The sequence below is a fragment of the Rattus rattus genome, chromosome 8 (assembly GCF_011064425.1).
Source record: "Rattus rattus isolate New Zealand chromosome 8, Rrattus_CSIRO_v1, whole genome shotgun sequence".
NCBI classification, from domain to species: domain Eukaryota; kingdom Metazoa; phylum Chordata; class Mammalia; order Rodentia; family Muridae; genus Rattus; species Rattus rattus.
In genome coordinates this window covers 47,822,889-47,844,709 of record NC_046161.1, presented here as the reverse complement: position 1 = coordinate 47,844,709, position 21,821 = coordinate 47,822,889, and the positions used below count along the sequence as shown (strand labels likewise).

The 21,821-nt window shown below is 43.0% G+C and overlaps 1 protein-coding gene across 1 annotated transcript; it reads right to left on the bottom strand.

Annotated features, from left to right (window-relative positions):
- Positions 1-4,450: 4,450 nt before the first annotated feature.
- Positions 4,451-5,054, bottom strand: Sln (sarcolipin). The gene has a single exon (XM_032910040.1). The coding sequence runs from the start codon at positions 4,968-4,970 to the stop codon at positions 4,875-4,877; it is 96 nt and encodes a 31-aa protein (XP_032765931.1). The 5' UTR covers positions 4,971-5,054; the 3' UTR covers positions 4,451-4,874.
- Positions 5,055-21,821: the final 16,767 nt, after the last annotated feature.

The window sequence follows — 21,821 nt, the reverse complement described above, 5'->3', positions numbered from 1 at the left end:
GTTTTTCTTTTTTTTTTTAAGTTTAGTTTGCTCATTCATATAGTAGAACTTTTAGAAGTAGACCAATTTTTTTTCTCATGCCTTTAAAAAAAATAGAGCGAGGGGTGGGGGGTGAGCACAAGTCACATATTTAGTCACAGAAATGCTATTTATCTGTTCCAAAGCCTTACTATCTGGCCGGGCAGTCATAATGTCTTCAACAAACACTTAGCCAATGATGATGACAGACGGACCACTAGAAACTAAAATTAAGCACTGAAGGGTGTCTGCACTAAGAAGAAGCCCACATGGGAGAGGCACAAACAAACCAACACACTGATAAGTGCTTTGAGACCCAGAGTGAAGGGAATTATCTGGGGACAGTTTCCAAGAGACAATAACACTTAATGGCATTCTTTGCAAGTGAGCAGGAGTGAGCCAGGAAAAAAAGTGGGACATCCGGACAGTCTGAGAGCTCTGCAAGGTCGTGGAGAGAGAAGACAGAGGGCATGCTTGAAATTACAAATAGCAAGAAGTAGTTAGAAATGAGAGCTGAAGAGAGGCAGATAGGGCAGGCCAGCAAAAGATAGACTGTAGGTGGCCATATTGGCTAAGAAAGGCCTTCTGTACAGGATGATGATGGTGGTGGTGGTAGTGGTGGTGGTGGTAGTAATTCTGAAACAATCAAAAATAATCAAATACCTAGAACTGTGGTTAATATCAGAAGAAAGCAGATCAGAAGTAGCTGGGGTTTTGTCACTGACTACTTTATGGCGTGCCCTGGGCATTCAGGACAGGATCCCAGGTAATGATAGACACACCTACTTGCTGAAGAAAGCTTTGGGGGAAGACCCTTCAACAGAGTGGGCTATACACTCCAGAGGTGGCCAAGATATAAAGATGAGTGAGGGGAAAGTAGGACTGAGTTCACCTGCCCACCTTTGCCCCTTGCTGATGTGTGTATTTACTCTGATGCTGCTACTGCTGTTGTCTCCCTTTGCTGAGACTGGAGCCCAGTACCAGCTCTATCAGACTTCTAACACAGAAGAAATATTCTTCAGGAACCCTCTAGGCCCTCAACACCAAATTGGGACTACCACAGCCCCCCGGTTGGGTTCTCTACCTCTCCGTGCACAGAAAGTCATTGTTGGACAACCCAGTCATGTAAGCCAACCTAGTATGTGCCTTTTTTGATATTCATTCTATCAGCTCTGCTCCTTTAGAGAACCTTGAGCAATTTCAGTAGATAAAAATGAGATGTTTCGAAGATGCACAGTTTGGTGCAAGATTAGAAAATAACAGAAGCGAAATCTAACGAACACTACAAGCTGTCTCATGGTTATTTAGCATGATAATGTGAGCAACTCGGCTGTGATACTGAGGTCTCGGCATCCTGGGACTTGGGAGAACGTTACACCAGAGAGAACTGCTCAGTGGGTGAGGTGGTGAGTGTGGATCATTGGTCTGGCTTCTGTCAGTAAATATGGCCAGGCAGTTCCAAGGCCAGAGTCTAAGCTCAGTGTAAAATAAGCATGACTCTAACAACTGTGGGTGGTGAGGGATCCCTTCCTGTAGGTGAGGGATCCCAAGGGCCATCCTACTTGGTGGTAAAAGAGATGTGGTCATAATCTGAGTTTGGCCTTCATATAGTGTAACTGCTTCCAGCCACACTGCATAGTGAGGTAGGCACTCTTCCTTTCCACTCTGCACATCTTTTCAGTTTCCAGAATCTGCTGTGCTCTCTGCTCTTCACCATTCCTTTTGCCCAGACTATCCTCCACACTGTTCTTCTCCTGCCAAAACACTCATTACAGCGTTCTAACTGCGCACTAATATACCCAGCTTCCTCCCCTAAGTCATGAGCTCCAAGAGGATGGGACTTACTTGTTTCACTGATGTTCTTTCCAGTGGTTAGTGAAACGTTCAACACATAGCAGTTTCAGAATAAGTATTTGAATAAGTGAATGAATCAATGAATGGATGGGTGAGTCAAAAAGAAACAAGTCAGAATGGGCTGAGACCTACGGGCTGAACTTTAGTCAGCATCTGGAAATCAGTTCTCTCTGTTCTATAGCAGATCAACCATCATGTTTGGGATAGCCAAGCCTGTTTTGAGGGCCTGGGACCAACACTGGGGGACAACAAAAGGTTCTGTGGTGATTCAGAGTGCCTGAAAGATCAAGAAAAGTCACACATAAAAACAGACCTTGAAGTGAAGTTGTAATTTAGCTCTAAAGATGAAGACTTCCATGTGGAAGGTACTAGATGTCATTTCTAGCTCCTCACTGGGCTTGTTAGTGGCTGTCCTTATCCCCAGGAAGGTGATCCATGATGTGTCCTGAGACTCTAGTCCTGTTCATTTAGCAATCTTCCTATGTGTTAGGGAGGGAAATGGGGTGAGGATCGATAAGTAAAGAGAAATCATGTAGAGGTTTGCAATGTCACCTTTATCTAATTACGCCAGTACTTCAGGAGCATCAGTCTGGCTGCTGCTATTAAATATGGCCAGGCATTTCAAGGCCAGAGTCTAAGCTTGAAACATCATCAGTGGTTTGAAGATCTACAATAAAGCTGTCACTGGCAAAGATTAAGGAGATATGGTTGTCTTCATCTTAGATGTGTAGCTTAACCACTGACTTCTGGTTAGTGAGGTCTCCAAGCTTAGGTCCCATGGCTGCTCATGGTGTGATACCTGCACAGAACCTCAGAGCTAACATGCAATGGCTTCACCAAGTGGTCCCTGTTGTGAGTGTGGCACTGGGACCCAGGCTTCAGGTCCAATGTCTGCAGGGTATGCGTGTCTCTCCACGTGCCCATTCCTCTCCTGCTCATCGCACACATATCTTCTCAAACATGCACAAACATCAGTAGATCCTCAGAGGGGTTCTTCAGGTAAAGGACATCCTGCTAATCATCTGCCGAGGACCCTCTAGACCTCTGAGGTGTGTACCACACAATGAATTATTAAAGACACACATCCACCCAGTTGACCTATCTCCAAAATTAGAGCTAAGGCATCGGGGGCCATGTTTTGTCAGGAATCTCTCAAAATGCAGTTTCTCAAAAATATATCAGTTCTCAGTGCCTCTGCACATTAGAATTGTCTGGAGATCTCATTCCAAGAAACAACACCCACATGCCAGTCTGAGCAGGAATGGTTGGCTCTGAACTCTCAACCCTTGCTACATCCTGAGGTCATCTGGAGGATGCTGTGCTGTTCTTCTCATGTTGTGTCTATTGTTTTAATGCTTAGGCTCTGCCACTGAGATTTCCATTTAATTAGTCTGGAAAGAATGCATCGTCAATAGCTTGAAAAAAATCTTCCCCCGCTTTATTGATTTTATTTGAATGCAGACTGGGCTGAGAGGCAGGGTGCTGTGCAGTATGGCCATGACAGATCAGATTCTTAGCAAGAAATACCTTTGTGGAGGGCGTTGTGAAAGAGGAGGTTTAAAATCTCCCTTTCCTGTGTCTACAACAAAACTGGCAGAGATAACAGATGTGGTCTGTCTAGTATGGGGTGTACTAGCAACACACCATGCTTGTTTTGTGATGCAGATGTGCATTTTCTACTTTTCCCTTCTTGAAATTGTCCTTGAATCTAGCTCTATTTGCATTAGGACAATGACTAAACTGGAATATGCTATTCATAGGGGCATGATTCATGCTCCAGTTTTACTTAGGGATTAACTATTCTAAATATGTACATGCAGACAGACATGGCAGTGTGAGTAGAAATCTGTTTCTTGTTCTGTTTTTGGTGTGTGAGTGAATGGGCATATATGTATGGGTGTGAATGTGCTTTGTACGTGTGTCAATGTTTGTACGTTTGTGTGCCTGTTTGGGGAGGTATACTTGTATATATAGGTGTATGCATACACATCTGTGCACATATATGTGAAGGTCAGAGAATAACATCAAGTGCCATTCCTTGCCTGCATCCAATCTTTTTTTAAAGAGGGGGTCTCTCATGGCACGAAGCTTTGCCAAGTAGGCTAGGCTGGGCAGCCAGTAAGTTTCCAGGACCTGTCTTCCTGTATCTGCCTCCCATCTCACCATCACTGAAATTACCACTCTGCTGGGTTTTCACATGGCTTTGAGGATCCAAACTCAGATCTTTGAACTGACAAGGTAAGGACTTTACTGACTGAATCTATTGACCTCCTGAGCCCATTTCTTGTGAAAGCTATGGATAAAGACGTTTTCAGAGGAATTCTGTACTTCTAGTGGACACTCTGGGCTGACCCATCACTTCTGCAGGATGGAGCTATTCTCCCTCTGGCCACAGAATTCTTGAAGGAGAGGTTTGAGAAGCAATGGAATAATTTAAGATGTGACACTCTGACTTGTCTTTCAGATCCTAGGCAGCTGGAGCATGTTGGCTAATCTCAAAAGCTAGAAATAATGTGCTATTTGTCACTTTGGTCCCAGCCAAGGGTCACATTGAAGCTAAAATAAATTCTAAACGCTGTTTTTATGAGTGGCTTAATTTTATTCACATGGAACTCAAGGGACTGGCAAAGACATCCTCCTACATTTCTTCTGAAGGGTTGGATGGGTCTGATGGCAGACAGCAAGTTGGGGGATGTGTGTAGACATAAACCAGTGGCTTGTTGTTACTCGGCATCATAAAAATCCAGTTTAATTTTAACCTGGTGGCTTGAATAGTACATTTGCTAGGGAACAAACCTAAGGCTCACTGGCTGGCAAGCTTTGGACAGCCTACAAGAGCAGCATCTTTATAAAAACCCTCCAAGGACCTAGTGCAGCGGTGTGACAGGCATTGTGAGTGTGAATCAGAGGTGCTGGAGGAGCCAAGAGCAGCATCCCACGTCAACAGAGCAATGGAAGCTCAGGGCACACAGCAGTCACTCCCGGGAGTGTGGCATGGCCCCTCAGTATTGGTAGGACCTCACGAGGAGCCACATAAGGAGCACAGTGATCAGGACAACTGTGAAGTTGATAAACAGCTCCTGGGTAGACCGCTCCATCTTCAGAAGGTCTGGGTGAGAACTCCAGGAGGACTTCTGCGTGCACACCAAGGACACTGGCTTGTCTTCACGTCCTAACAGAGAGAGACAGCATGAGAGATGGGTGAATGTTCCTGGAAGATGTTAAGTCTCTCTTCAAAGGAAATAGAAGTCATGGAAGAGGAGAGCTTTTGTGCTGACTTCCTAACCCTTCCCTCCAAACTTATCATTGAAACCTTGATCCCCAATATCTGAGAATGTGACTGGGTTTGGAGATAGGATCGTTCAAGAGGTCAGTAAGCTAATATGAGGTCACTGATATAAATAGCTTCAGCATCAACTTGTTATAAATCTGGGGTCACCTGGGAAGAAGGACCTTGTGATGGTTTGAATAGGTATGGCCCCCATAGTCTCATGTGTTTAAATATTTGGCCCATAGGGAATGACACTATTAGGAAGTATAGCTTTGTTATAAAAGGTTTGGCCTTGTTGGAAGGAGTGTGTCACTGTGGGGGTGGGATTTGAGGTCTCCTATGCTCAAACTATACCTGGTGTAATACTGTCTCTCCTTGCTGCCTGTATATCAAGATGTAGAACTCTCAGCTCCCTCTCCAGCACCACTTCTGCCTGCACACTGCCAGGTTTCCCACCATGATGATAATGCGATAAACCTCTGAGACTGTAAGCCAGACTCCGTGAAATGTTTTCTTTTATGAGAGTTTCTGTTGGTCATGGTGTCTCTTCACAACAATAAAACCTGAAGACAGCCTCGACTGAGTAAGTCCTTCCACACTGGGAGGCCGACAACTGCCTAGAACTCTAGTTCTGGCAGGATCTGGCACCTTTGACCTCCTTGGGTGCCTACATTCATGGACACATACCCCAACACAAACACATACATATAATTTAAAATAATAAAAATAAATATTAAATAATAAAAATAAACCTTAAAAACCCAGAAACATTGAACAAGCCAGGGAAGTAAGTTAGTAACCAGCGTTCATGGTCTCTATTTCAGTTTCTGCCTCTGGGTTTCTACCTTGAATTACTGCCATGACTTTTCTCCATGAAGAACTATACTGTAAACTAAAAGTAAATCCTTTCACCTTAAGTTGCTTTGTGTCCATGTTTTACCGCAGAAAGAAGCAAACTAGATAAGTTACTATAGCAAGCCCTGATTCTGTATGACTGGTGTTTTAAGAAGGTCAGAACACAGACATTATAGAGAGAAGACATTGTGGAAACACAGAAACTATGGCCATTGTTGGGCCAAAGAGAATGTTATAAAGGAAACAGCCTTGCTGATGCCCTGGTCTCCAACATCTGAGCTCAGATTTTATTTGAAGTTGAGCTGACACTCCTTGCTGGGGCTGCAGCCTGCTGGCAGCTTACCTTGAAAATCTTGGACTTGCCAACCTCCACAATGTCATGAACCAATTCTCGAACACACACACACACACACACACACAGAGAGAGAGAGAGAGAGAGAGAGAGAGAGAGAGAGAGAGAGAGAGAGAGAGAGCTGTTTCTCTGGAGAGTATGGATGAACACAAGCAGCCTAGTTTTTCTTCCTGCTGTCATCCTAAGACCAATATTTTTTTACCCTGTGTTAATTACATTGTTTCGGGTAAAAAATAAAATGTTGCATCTTTCTCTCTTCATCTTCTGCAGGTTTAAATACACATGTTAACTTGGCAGCTTGCAATATCTGCAAGCAGAGACACCAAAGCAGAAGCAAACCTTCAAGTTTAGCATTGCCCTTTCTTTGGATCACATTTAGGAGCAGGATAACATCATCTTTCGGATTTAAAGCTGCCTTAGGTCTTCATCCAACCCTGGTGAAAGCATAAAGAAGCTCCAACAGCTGCACGGCTTTGTACAAGCCTATCCTGGCACAAAACCTGCAGAGGTCAACCAGAAGTCCCTCGCACAACCGGTATTCAGTCCAAAGAACAAGTGTTAACCTCATGAGCATTTCTGTTTCAACAAGGGCTTGTGCCAGCTATTTTTAGTCAAGCTCAGGATGTGCCTAGATTGTAAACATTTTAGACAGCAGAGAAGGCATCTTCACTGTGCATACGGATCGTACATGCAGGAAAGTGTCCTCCAAGAGGGCAGGTGATGCTGTCAATCAGGTTACTCATTTTTGGTAAAGTGGTAAACTGATGCTTGGTTTATATAATCAAATTAAAATTTAAATCTTCTGTATCTTAAATGATTTAAGCAGATACTACTACTGTAGGACAAGACTATAGCACAGAAGAAAAATTCAGCTGGAAAGAATACTGGTTTGCAAAAGGTCAAAGTTCAAGGACCACAGCTTTGTAGCAACTTTTGGCCTGACTGAATTAACTGTACCTGTTGTATTTGTTGCGTCATCAATGGACCAAATTATTAATTGCATAGATACCAGCGGAATAATCAGCTTTTATTACATAATTTCGAGTATAATAAGCAGGTCTGTTCCACATTATAAAATCTCATTTTAAGATATAGCCAACGAAGATTGATTTATGGCTCCTTTCCCTTTCAATCTTGATTTTTATTGTGTTTATTTATGTATGCAGCTGGTGCAGGAGACACTTGTGTGTCACAGTACACATGCAGAGATCAGAGAACAAGTTTCAGGAGTTAGTTCTCTCTTTCCACCCTGGGGGATTGGAGATTGAACTCGGGTTATCAAGCTTGTCAGCCATGCCTTTTCTGTCATGCAATCTTGCCAGCCCCTCCCCCTTTTAATTCTTATCTCTCTTTCGGCCCTTAGCATGATGGACATTGTCAATTACTTGTGAAAACTTTAACAGACAGTTGTCTGGGAGAGACAGTAAGCGGAAGAAAATCAATGGGTAGCAGAAGGGAAGAGAATGCTCGTGAGCGTTCAGAGGAGAGGGGGAGGCTGTTAGATGAAGTGCTTACAGCAAAGGAATCCTGAACATGGACCCCCAAGGCCACATATCGGAAAGCTCTGGCCACCAGCAGTAGAATGGGTAATCATGGCATTCACATTCATTTGAATGTTGTGGAGTAAAGAAAATATATGATCTACTCTAGCTATACAGGGCAAGATGGAAGGATCTCACACCATACCTGTGGGATGAAAGGAGGATTTACAAGAGGAGCTGAGAATGTGACTCCATTTACACAGGCGCAGGCACCAGGAGCTTAATCGTGTTGCTTAGGAACACAAACACGGTGGTAAAAGTTCAAAACAAGGAAGGACAGACAAGCTCCACACTTGGAGACAGAAGGCAGAAGGGAAATGATTTGGAATGGACTTCTGGGGTGCCGCCAACGATCTGTTTCTTGGTAAATGGTAGTGAGGCTGGTGTTTCTTATAATTTGTGTTTCAGCTGCTTGAATCTTTTCTACTCTTCACATTTTTCATCCCCTCTGACTACAGACTGAGCACCACACTTCTCTTTCCTCTGGCTTAACCTCTGCTATTTCTTTTACTTTGATGGAAACCTTAAATATTTGTTTATATATATATATATTTTTAAATGAACAGAACTCCAGTCTGATGAATTCCCAATGGGTGCAATTCTATCAAAGTCTATGGCAATGCAGTCTGGAATCTTACTTTTACACACGTCCACACCCTTTGAGAGGAATGAGCAGAATTAGGCAGTCATTCGATCACCCATATTCTATGTCTCTGCTATGAGCCCACACATGCGCTCTGGCTTCCTATTTTGCCTTCTCTGTGAGTTAAAATGGCCGTCCTGTGCATGGGCCAAAGTCTTACAAACTAGCACCAAATTGTACAAGGAATTTGACATTGCTTTTTTTTTCTGGGGTGTAGGGAAAATATAAAATTAGAAAAAGAGAAAATGTATATCAAAGAAAAGCAGGAATCAATATTCGGTTCGCAGCTCAAAAAATGCACTCTGTGGTGATTACCTGTTCCCCTAGGAAATATAAGCATCAGTTAACATTTTTATTTGAAAATTGCACACGGTGAGAGACAGAGACAGAGAGACAGAGACAGGAAGAGATTGCTAAGTACAAAGATTTGCTGTTACCTGAAGAGGAGCAAAGACACACCCAGGCTGCCGTGGACCTCAATCTCTCCAACTCCAGCTGTCTCCCCGGCTGTCTGAGCTCCTGGACTCTGGGCAGGGCCTAATGTAGTCTGAGGGAGGTGACAATCACTGTGATGTCACTGGAGAGACATCTCAAAGGGACAAGCTCCAACGGTTCCAGCCTATTTGTATTCAGGGGGACATGGAACTATGGAAGCCAAGGCTCTGCTCCTTGGGCTTCCAATTTAAATTAACAACACGGGGGTGTGAAGACTCTTGTTCCCAGCCTACTTTGGGTGCAGTGACGTGGGATTGAAATCCATCTTTTCCCACTTTATAAATGTCCCAATTGTATGTTCAGAACACCAGAAAGCAAGAGCGATAGACCAGTTTTAACAAATAAGCTGTCTTCACCACTGGACACAGGAAGCCATAAAAATGTAATTTCACGTCATCACCGAGTCATTAGCTGTTTGAAATGTAGAGAATTCTCTGCCTTGTTCCCACATTCCCACACCGAGCTCCAGAATCCCTTAAGTCTCCTTCGAGGCTGACTTTTATCCTAGCGATAGAAGTTATCCCCCTTCCCAACCCCATCATCTGCTGCACATAACTTTCCACCGAAGCAATGCACAGTGAGGTTACATGTTCAGCCGATCTCTCCTGAAACAGCCATGGGAGCCATGGCTTGTATCCGTGTCAGTTAAACTAGCACAGCAGTGAAACAGACAGCAAAACCCAGGCCTTTGGCTAAATGGGGGTTAGAAGTAGACCTGGTCAAAACTAGTGGGAATGTGAGTTCTAGATTAGATAGAAATATCTAGAATATATCATTTTTATTTCCTTTGTGTTGTAGTTTGTGTTTATATGACTATTTTACCTGAAGGTAAGTGTGTGTGTGTGTGAACCCACATGTGTACAGTGGCCTGGGAGGCTGGAGGGGGCATCGTCCAGTTCCAAACAATTGTGAGCCCCCGTGTGGGTACCAGGATTCAAATCCTAGACCAATGGGGAAACACCAAGTGCTCTTAACCACTGAGCATCCTCACCAGCCCGTAGAGTTAAAGAAATGAAGTGACATCATTTTCAACAGCGAACACTGGCGCAAATCAGACAAGGATGAGTTTGTAACAAATCGGGTTAGAGGAAGTAAGTGAAGCCTTTAACATGTTTAAATGGATTTGAAAGCCATCAACTGAGGAATTTAAATATGACTCCCGTAACTGTGCTCCTCAGTAAATCTCATCTTTAAGAATAATATGTTAAATCTCCCCTAATAGTCTCCACTTAGGGTTAATAAAAATAAGTCATTCCCAGAAGGCAGGGGTGAACACAATTCTCTGCGTGTTTGTATCCATGGTCAAGCCTTTCTCGCCATCCCTACCTCCCCAGAGGCGCCAATAAAAGAAGGATTTTCCATTGCATTGCTTTATTTCAACATGAGCCCATCGAAGGGTAGTCTAATTACAACATTCTGTCACCACTTGTCTTGTAAAACGATAGCTTGCTGAAGTGACAGAGAATATTAATTATAGCACAATCGAACATTGACTGTCATCTGTTGCCATCTGGCAAAGTCCGTAACTGTAGTCAGATTTCTGTCTTTTACCTCCCTCCGAGCTCTTGCCAGCTTGTTTCAAATGCTTGGGAATGTTTTCCTAGTCACCAAGCCACAGCTGTCCTTTTTCTATCTATTCGAAATTAGTATAAGTCCACTTAAAAAGCAATTCTTTCAGTGCAACATATTTAAAAACATAAATGTGCAAGAAATGTTGATTCCCACTAACATGGGCCGGAGAGTGCAGACAGGTGCTTGCTGCCAAGCCTGACGACCCAAGTTCAACCCCAGGATCTACATGGTAGAAGGACAGAACTGACTCTCACGTGCCCATACACACATTCACACGTATGGATTTTAAAAGCAAATAAATAAATGTAAAGTAATTTTTAAGAAAAATTAACATGAATGTCACTCTAAAAACCTATCAAGTCAATGTGATAATCCTTCTTTCGTGACACCTCCCCTTTCCTTTTTATGACTTACTGACATTCCTTACCTATCAGCATCTTCGTCGGGTGCTGCTCTGCCTGTCAGTAGTAGGACATAAGTAAACCTGTTTGACATTACTTCTCTGCCTCCTAATCTACAGTTTTGTCAAGGTTCAGAAATAGCATGAAAGAAGCATTCACCTAGATGGTGGCATTGAAGCTGAGGTTAGTACTTGTCTGCCTCACTACCATTACCATGGGCGTGTTTTGAAATAAAATATATCCCTTGGGATTCAACATCGAGCTGTTGTGCCTGGTTAGCTGTTAACTGGTTTTGTTTACTTCCCACTTCTATCCAGACTTCTGCAAGATGAAGAAATACATCAGCCCTGCAATCCTACGGGACCATTGGTCAATGGGGAGACGCACCAAGGCATTGATCGATAGGGAGATACTATGAGAACAGTGTTCGATAGGGAGATGCTATGAGACCATTGGTCGATGAGGAGATGCTACAAGACCTTGGGGAGTGGCAATGAGTTCCTCGCACATTGTCATGGTGAGCACCTCCAGCATGTGCCCCTCACACCTTTGCCTTTTCCTCTCCAGCTGCCCTTGAAGCTGCTCAGAAAGAAAAGCAGCCATCCTATACGACTCCCTCCCCCTAAGGAATGAGGACAAGCCCAGAGAAAACGGAAACCCACTCCTCAAAGACTCCTCCAAGGCTCTGTTGCCACAATCATCTGATAAGAACTACTCTTTGGGCACAGGGATTCCCAAGCAAGGGTCATGAAGATGATCTAATGAGCACTTCCATAGTCTAGGCAGAACTGTTAATTCAAACACACTGACTAAGCATCCTAGGGGAAGCCACCATCATAAGGGATTGTGCGGTGAAGTAGAAAACACGGGGTGAAGAAAGTCACAAAACCCTGTGTCCATATCCTGAATGTCCTGCTTACTAAGTAACATTAGTAAAATTACCCTGGAGTTCAGGAAGATGCCTCCGTGTATAAGGGTGCCTGCTGACAAACCCAATGACCTATTGAATCCGTGGGGCCCACAGGATGGTAAAAAAAGAACCTGCTCACTAGTTGTCTTCTGACCTCCACGTGCATGCCACAGTGCTTGTATAAATAAACAAGTAAATAAGTAAGTGTAATGAAAAAATTGATAATTCTCTTCTAAAATGTCCGTGCATCTAGAATTCACTTGATAAGTTGGATAAAATCTCCTGTTTTGTTCCCTGCACCATGAAGACTTAATGCTGTGCCACTGTGTATGAAGCTAGCACAGAGCTGCCGGTCTGTAATTTAAGGGGTGGGTATTAATAATTGAGTGACAAGTAACTCCTCTCTTGAAGCATTACAACACTTCTCCTTTCCCTATGGCCAGCAGAGAACAGGGAGTATCGTTTAGTGTATGTGAGGTTAACATGTACTGCCAACTGGCCTGTATTTGAAATCATCTAGGAAATAGATCACTGGGAATGTCTGAACGTGTGTTCTCAGAAAGGCTTGACTAAGGAGGGAAGACACAGTTCCTATCAGGGCAGAACAGAGAAAGTGCACAAGAATGCTCAGCCAGTACCAAGTGAACACCACTGCATACAAAAAAATATTCTAAGAACAAATAACAGCACAGAATAAGGCCGATGTCATGGAGAAAAGATAGTTAGGAAAGGACTACTTACAATAACCAAATTACAGAACCCTAAAGTGTTCATTAACAGACAAATGGATAAAGAAGATATGATACCTTGCACAATGGAAGACTATACAGCTTTAAAAAGACCTAGAGAACCCTATCGTTTGTGACAACTGGAGAACATTGTGCTAAATGAAGTAAGCTGAGCAGAGAAAAACAAGAATGTGTGTGGAACCCCAGCCAAGTCCCCACAAATGGACTCATAAAGTAGGGTAGAATAGTGATCACAGAGGCTTCAGAGTGTGGGAGATAATGTAGAAGGAACAGACAGAACATGTGTGGTCTACTGTGAGTGTCTCAGATCTAACTATATAGCATCATACATCATCATACAGCATCATACAACATCATACAACAGCATACAGCAGCGTACAGCAGTGTACAGCATCATACATCATCATACAGCAGCGTACAGCAGTGTACAGCATCATACATCATCATACATCATCATACGACAACATACAGCATCACACAGCAACATACATCATCATACAGTAGCTTACAGCATCATATGGCAATATACATTACCATACAGAGGCCTACAGTATCACACAGCTTCATACAGAAGCACTCAGCATCATACAGCATCATACATCATCATACAGCAGCTTACAGTATCATAAGGCATCATATATCATCATACAGCAACATACAGCAGCATACAGCATCACACAGCATCATACAGCAGCTTACAGCATCATATGGCAACATACAGCATTATGGCTATGGTAAGGATATGATTACAAAACCACTGCAAGTGTGTGTTAGGGTCTTCTTGAGAAACAGAACCAATTATATACAGATATAGGTACATAAATCCCATAAACATTAGGTAGATAGGTAGGAAGGTAGATAGACAGACAGACAGACAGACAGGCAGGCAGACAGATACAAAGAGATGGATTGGCTTGTGCTAACTGCCTAGAAGCTCCCTAAGGACTCAGTGATAAGTTCACGTCGGAAGGCTGAAGAAGCTGGAGTCTGCTGACCACAGGTGAGAGCACTGATGCCCACACTCATTCAGGAAGAATTGAGACTGCAGTGTTCACTGGTTTGCTTGTCCCCAGCTTTTTTTTTTCAACCAGGCTGCCAACCCACAAGTCTGTACCACTCACCTTTAGAATGTATCTTTCCCACCCCTGCCACTAATCCACATGGATCCTCTTTGACATGCCCTCTACAGACACACCCATAGGTGTATTTCCCCAATCCTAGCATCCCTCAACCCAGTCAAAGCAGCAATCAAGACCAACAGTCACAAAGAATAAGTTTCAATTGTTCTTACTACAAAAGGGCACTTTTTGGAGTTGGGTATAGTGAAACACATCTTTAGCCACAGCCCTTGGCAGATCTCTGAGTTCAAGGCCAGCCCTGAAGGTTCTGGAACCAGAGGCTTCATTCTAGGAGATGAGGCCTTGCATAAGAGTTGGGAGCAAGAACCATAAAACTATGCATGAGTCCTCTTGATCATAACTTAAGTTGGTGGCTTAACATCATTTGACTTAGAACCAATTAAGTTCCTTTTCTCTAGAGCAAGTATAGTTTTGCTCTATAATAAATTATGCAAACAAATGGCTTTCTCTTAGTGCATGGGGTAAAAAGCAGCCAAAATATATTTACTACTAAGCTGAGACCATCTGCCCTCCAAACTCTCCTTACTTCAGATTGCTTTGTTATTTTTCTGATGGAAAACAAGAATGCATCAGGGCTTCGGTGTGCTGTGATTGGTCAGTTCCTGGAGGCTCTAGCCAGACACATCTACTGGAAACATCCCTTCTTTATGGAATTTGATCCACGAAAACTTACGGACCCCCTTCTGAAAATCTGTCGGACAGAATAAACAATGAACCACGGGGATCAGACAAAACTGCTCGTTGTTTCTGTGGAAGAGTCCTTTTGGCTTTCACCTTCAGTTTAAGCAGAGAGAGCACTCATGCCAAGCCAGGAAGATCTCTGCTCTCTAAAGGTAAGAAGAAATCAAAAAGCCCTCTCGCAAAGTTGCAGAAGAAAGTTTTCTGGATACAAGCTACAGGCCACATTTCCTTTTGGCTTGGGGATAGACCATCTCTGAGAGCAACAGAACACATGCTCAACAGGCCAGAGAGTAACTTAACCCGTGTGTGTGTGTGTGTGTGTGTGTGTGTGTGTGTGTGTGTGTGTGTGTGTACATACACGCATACTCAGGAGTGCCCATGACTGTACCCTCTCATTTTCCTTATGAGTAAACTGAGCCCCAGAAAATGCCAAAAACCTGCCCCAGGGCTCTGAGACATGAGGGAAGGATAAAGGACTGGAACTGGGCCCAAGGCTAGGGCTGAGTTCTTAACCTACATTTTTACAGTAAGAGCAAACACAGAGTGGTTACCAGCTACTAAAGAATTTGGGAAGTTTATCCTAGGAAGTTGGGTCAGACATATTCTAGCTTGCATTTATTTCACTGATTCTTGCTTCTGTTTTCATTGTCAAGGAGAACCCACCACTCACCAATAAACAGACACAGACACAGACACAGACACAGACACACACACACACACACACACACACACACACACACACACACAGAAGCCACTAATTATGGGAGTCCATTGTTTGCACTGACAAACTTCAAATCAGCTAACAGTGTCTTCTTCTTCTTTTCCTAGTGTGTTTCTCACTTGCTGGATGATACAGTGTTCCGAAGGCGTTTGGACTCATTCTTCAGCTCTGCCTCTCCCATCACAGACTAATGTGCACATCAGCCCACCCCCGTGCCCGTCTGTGGACAAATACATGTGTTAAGCACATGCCTACACAGTGTCCTTCCTCAGGTTTCTCCTGTGCTGGGTCCCAGAGCTTAGGAACAGTGGAGTTATCTGAGGTACCGTTACTTTTGGACGTACTGGGGAGGTGGGGGTAGGAACCCATTGCTGTACTCTATGTGGCAGATTAGCCAGGTTCTATAGATGGCCACCAATGGCTATGAGGCAGTTTACAATCGGAGTTGGTTCCCATGACCCTAGAGAACAAATGATATCTCACAAGGTGCCACCTACAAGCTGAAGATGTGGAGAACTAGGAAAACCGGAGATGTGGTTTGGTCTGAGTCTGAAGGCCTGAGAACCAAAGAAGCCGATGGCATAAGTCCTAGAGTCAAAAGGCCTGAGAATTAGAACATCCAGAGTCAGGAGAAGACAAGTATCACTTTTTCACCCTCCCGTTCTACTCAGGCTCCCCTCCCACTGTGGTCTACACAATGGCCATGTACCCTGAAGAGGGCAGTCTTCTTACCCAGTTCACCTACCCAAAGATAGCTCTCTGCAAGAGGTCCTATCACAGATGCGTCCACAAGCCCTCTAGCCTGGCATATAGCCATCCTAGGTACTAAAAGACACAACTTTGCCCTTGCCTGGGTCCATCCAGACATGCATGCAGTCATAAGGAAGTGCAGCAGGGTATACACCAAGGTAATAGAATCCCTTTCCTTCTCTCAGGAAGAGCTCTCTTTACAGGGGTGTCTTCACTACCAAGGATTCTCAGCTTCCATGGGGGTTATTCTGTTAGTACCTGAGACCTCACACCAGACTCAAGCTGAGAGCCCATCACATCGGCATTCCTGCACAAACCGTGAAGCCCATCGTGTGTTCTGCCAGCTAACTTTTATCCAGGTCCAGATAGAAACCTGTTTTGTTTTTTTTTTTTTTCATCTGTTTTCCAGATGAAAAGCATCCTGTTTCTTTCTTTTATTTTAAGATTTATTTATGTATGTGAGTACACTGTCCATGTCTTCAGACACACCAGTAAAGAGCATCAGATCAGATCAGAAATGGTTATGAACCACCATGAGGTTGCTGGGAATTGAACTCAGGTCCTCTGGAAGAGCAATCAGTGCTCTTAACCACTGAGCCATCTCTCCAGCCCCAAGCATCCTGTTTCTTGTTTGGTTTCTCGTAGCTTTCAGATTAGGTTCAAGATCCTTCGGAGACAAGATCCTCTATACTAACCTACTTCTAGCTTCATGGCCCTCCTCTCTGGTATCATAAACTTGTCCTTTCTCAGACTTCATTTTCACTTTTGATTCCACTCTGTTTGGTGAGAACAACTTCCTGTTTGTTCAGCAGCCCCCATGCTGGCTTGATGATTAACAATAAAACTTGATTTCAGGTGTCACACTCCTGACCACTGGAGCCAGGAGGGACAGTCCTCTGTGCTCTATGCAGCTCTGAACACCACTGAGGTAACCATAGAACTAGCCCCAATATTTCTGATATCACCCCTTCCTATACAGGGACTGTGTCTCTTACCCCTGCATGTAGTCATGCAGTACTCAGTGTGTGGTAAATGGCCCATAAGTTTGCTACATAAATACATATATGAAAATAATTCATTAGCAATTATTCAACTCTAGGGAGTTTAGTTCTTGTATAAAATATTACAAGCTGCATATGGTGATTCATGCCTGAAATCCCAGCACTCAGAAGGTGGAGGCAGGGGGATCAGGATTTGAAAAACAGCCTCAACTACATAGTGAGTTTAAGGGCAGTTTGGAATATATGAGACCCTATTGCAAAAAAGAAAAAAAGAAAAAAGCAAGGGTCAGGGGTTGAAATAAAGGATAAAATGATGGTGATATTTACAAGACTATAGTAACTTGGATGACTCAGGATCTCTTGATCTAAGAATAGTACATTCTAGGCATCCCACCGCTCACCAGCTCTGACAGCTGTTTGTGAGGTTGGCACATAATGTGCATGGCTCTCTCTGCTCCCAAAGCCGAGCAGCAAGACGTGTCCATTGTCTTTGTTTGAAAACGAACACATTATAAACAGTTGTTAAAAATATAATCAAAATATTCCTAGCACACACAATTAGCAATGTAGCATTCCATGGCTCTGTCTTTCCTCAAATGAAAGCTAAAATATTCAAGATAAAGCTGGAGTCTATGCTTCTTCCCACCTCACTACATATGAGCTCAGTGAATAATCCAAGTTCCAGTAATTAACCCCTTGACGCCTGCCATCCAGGCCAGGGCAGCCTAATACATGGGCTTTCCTCTTTCTTCTCTGAAAGAGTTATAAAAGAAATTTTATCTATGTTTTATGTTTTGTTTTGTACAATTGGACCGGTAAACTATAAAGGTCTTCAGGCAGTATGCCAGAGGAGTTTTTATTTTATCGTGCTATTTTATATGCATAAGTGCTTTGCCTGCATGTCTGAGTGTGCACCACATATGTGCCTGGTGCTTGTGGAGTTCAGAAGGGGGTGCTGGGTCCCCTGGAGGTGGAGTTAGAGATGGTTGTGAGCCACCATGTGGGTGCCCTTAACCACTGAGCCTCTTAACTCACTGCAGCCCCAGAAGAACTTTTAAAGATTTATTTATTTATTTATTTATTTACCCACTTACTTAGTGTGTGTGTGTGTGTGTGTGTGTGTGTGTGTGTGTGTGTGTGTGTGTGTGTGGGCGCGCGCGCCCATAGGGTTTCGGAAGAGGGTGTTGATGCTCTGGAACTGGAGGGCTGCCGTGTGAATGCTGGGAACAGAACCCTGGTCCTCTATAAGTATATCAACTGCTCTTAATTATGGAGCGATCTCCTTAGCCTTGCAATTTAATAGTTTTGAATAGATTTACGTTGAGTAAACTTTTGTAGCACCCATAAATATTTAGTGAACCGTAGTAAATATATTGTGTTCATCGTTAGGCTGAGATGGGCATCAATAAAGAATCAGTCCTTGGGGGTTGGGGATTTAGCTCAGTGGTAGAGCGTTTGCCTAGCAAGCAAGGCCCTGGGTTCAGTCCCCAGCTTAAAAAAAAAAAAAAAAAAAAAAAAGAATCACAGGCCTTGGAAACATCTTGACCCCAAGATGTGAAACGTCTCCTACTAAAATCTCGTCAACAATATGACATCACGAAACTCTATCTGAACTTCTCAAAGATCTAGGCTAGGCTTGACACAACCTGATTATGGTCAAATCCAAAATGGATCATTCAGCAGGAACACAGATAAATATCCTCCTGATAGTAAAAATTTCAGGGCAGCAGGTTGCTAATTTTCTACGTGATAGGGTTTCTAAGACTTATCATCAGAAAGTCCCAGCGGTTTTAGAAGCCTTTAGCAACCCCTGTCCTCATTTAGAATTTAGTAGGCAGTCAGCATGGAATATTCTAATGCAAGCAATAGATAAGAACATATTTCATATTTCTATTCACTCAGCTTCTTCCATAAATCATTTTCCTTCTTTAAATGCTTAGTTTTTTTTTTTGTACTAAGGAGGATTTACTCATAGGAGTGCAACTGTATGAACCCAGGGTCAGGCATATTAAAGTGGATAAATGTGCCCACATCCATTCACTCACTTCAAGCTTGGCAATTTCCTCTCACGGACCTCTGAGTCTGTTGACCCTTTGTGAATCTTGGCTCTGTATGTCCACCTACTGTGTATACTCTGTTCTTTACAGAAACTCTTTCTTTTATGCTATGCATAACTACGTAGACTATTTACCCACAGAATCGCGCACTGAAACAGTGCTCTGTGTGGTCAACGCCAGGGATCTCAAGAGTACTTTGGTGTGTACTCTATTTTTATTTGTGCACCCGCTCTCCAGATTAACCCCCATCACGTGACCCCTACCGCAATAAACTGTTCTGATGAAATTTCAGTACCTAAGCTTAGACAAATTACAGCTGTAGTAAGTCTCTGGGCCTGCAGCTGTGTTCACTTGGAGTCTGCGGGCGAGTCCTGAGGAATCACAGAACCCTGGAGAGACACCAGGGTGGTGGGTGATAGGAAATTGGCCTGCAAATTTCATAATGTCATTTTTCCTAACAGCTGAGTAATAGTCCACTGTGTAAATGTCCCTCATCTTCTTTATCCATTCTCCAGTTGAGGGCCGTCTCAGTTGTTCCCCATTTCTGCCGATTATGAATAAAGCCTCAGTGAACGTGGTTGAACAAGGGTTCTTGTTTTAGGATGGAGCGGGTTTTGTTGTTGTTTTTGGTTGATTTGGGGGTTTTGTTGGGGGCGGGTATGTGTCCATGAGTGGTATAGGTGAGTCTTGAGGTAAATCGATTCCCAGTTTTCTAAGGAGCTGCCATATTGACATCTGTAGTAGTTCTATGAGTTTGCATTTCCATCGGCCATGGAAAAGTGCTCCCCTTGCTCCGCATTCTCACCGGCATGAGCTGTCATTTGTGCTGCTGATCTTAACCACTGTGACAGGTATAAGATGAAAACTCAAATTAGTTTTTATTTGCATTTCCCTGACAGCTAAGGATGGTGAGCATTTATTTAAGTGCTTCTCAGCCATCTCAGTTTCCTCTAATGAGAATCCTCTGTGTAGGTCTGCACCCCGTGTTTCTGAGTGGATCGTTTGCCTTGTTGATATCCAGTTTCTTGAGCTTTTTATATATTTAGAATGTTAGCTCTCTATCAGATGTGGAGTTGGTGAAACTTTTTCCCCATTCTGTAGACTGCCATTTTGTCCTATTGACAGTGTCCTTTGCCTTACAGATCTTTTCAGTTTCACTAGGTCTCATTTATTAATTGTAGATCTTAGTGCTCTGTTTAGGAAATTGTCTCCAATGCCAAGGAGCTCAAGGCTGTTCCCTGCTTTCTCTTCTAGCAGATTCCGTGTCTGGTTTTATGTGGAAGTCTTTGATCCACTTGGACTTGAGTTTTGTGGAGGGTGATAAATATGGATCTAATTGTACTCTACATGAAGATATCAATAAATATGGACCTAATTGTACTCTACATGCAGATATCCAGTTAAACCAGCACTATTTCTTCTTTTTTTTTTCTTTTTTGGAGCTGGGGACCGAACCCAGGGCCTTGTGCTTGCTAGGCAAGCGCTCTACCACTGAGCTAAATCCCCAACCCCACTATTTCTTAAAGATGCTTTCTTTGTTCCATTGTGCATTTCTGCCTTCTTTGTCAAAAATCAGATGTCTATAGGTGTGTGGATTTATGGGGGTTTATACCTGGGTCTCCAATTCAATTCCATTGATCAACTTCTCTATTTGTATGCCAGTACCATGTGGTTCTCATTACTATCACTCTGCAGTGTAGCTCGAAATCAGGAATGGTGATACATCCAGAATTGCTTTTATTCTTCAGGATTGTTTTATCTCTCCTGGATTTTTTTTTTTTTTTTTATTTCCTTTTTTTTTTTTTTTTTTTGCTTTTCCATATGAGTTGAGTATTTCCTTTCAAGGTCTGTAAAGAATTTTGTTGGAATTTTGATAGGGGTTTTGTTGAATCTATAGACTTCTTTTAGGAGGGTAGCCATTCTTACTCTGTTAATTCTACCAATCCACAAGCATGGGGGAACTTCTGGATTGCATGGTCTATTTCCCTATGATCTTATTTGACTTGCCCCTTCTCTTTAGTATTACCCATAAAATGTTCGTTAGTGCTGTTTAATTGCACTTTTCTGTTTCATTAGCATACATTAATTATACATGGCAATAGGTCTCAGTATGACATGGAGCACCAAGGGCAAGGGACCAGAGCTGTGACCTTGCTGTCTAGCCATTTAACTTGGCTTTGTTGCTTCCAATATAAAGTGGAGGTTGGGCAAGATAATCTCTAAAGTCACCTACAGAGCTACAGATTCGTGAAAACTTAAGACAGGAAGAATTCCATAAAGTTAAAAATAAAGATAATAGATTCATTTTCCTTTTAACCTAAATTATGTAGTTTTATCACTAAATTTATTCTTTACATATATCATCATGAATAAGTGAACCATCCTCTCTCCCTGCTCAACCTGTCTACATGAACAGTTCTTTTTAAGTTAAGATTTATGTATTTTTAAATTTGAATTATGTGTGTTGGTGTATGTGTACAGTTAACTAGGGCGTGGGGGGGGGGTAACAGAAATGTCTGGTCCCAATGGAGCTGGAGTTAGAAGCAATTGTGAGCCGTCCAACAGGAACGCTGGGAGCTCAGCCCAGGTCGTCTGTAAGAACAACTTGTGCTCTCAACTGCTGAGCCACCTCTCCAGATTCCACATGGATGCTTCTTATTCACTCAGATATTTTTCTCTAATGGAACTTAATTTTTTCATTTCTCTGAATATAGGATATTACGCTATCAGAAAAAAAATAGACTAGCAAGATGGGCCTGTGGTTATGTTGCAAACCTGAGTTCCATCTCTGAAAACCCGAGTGGTGGAAGA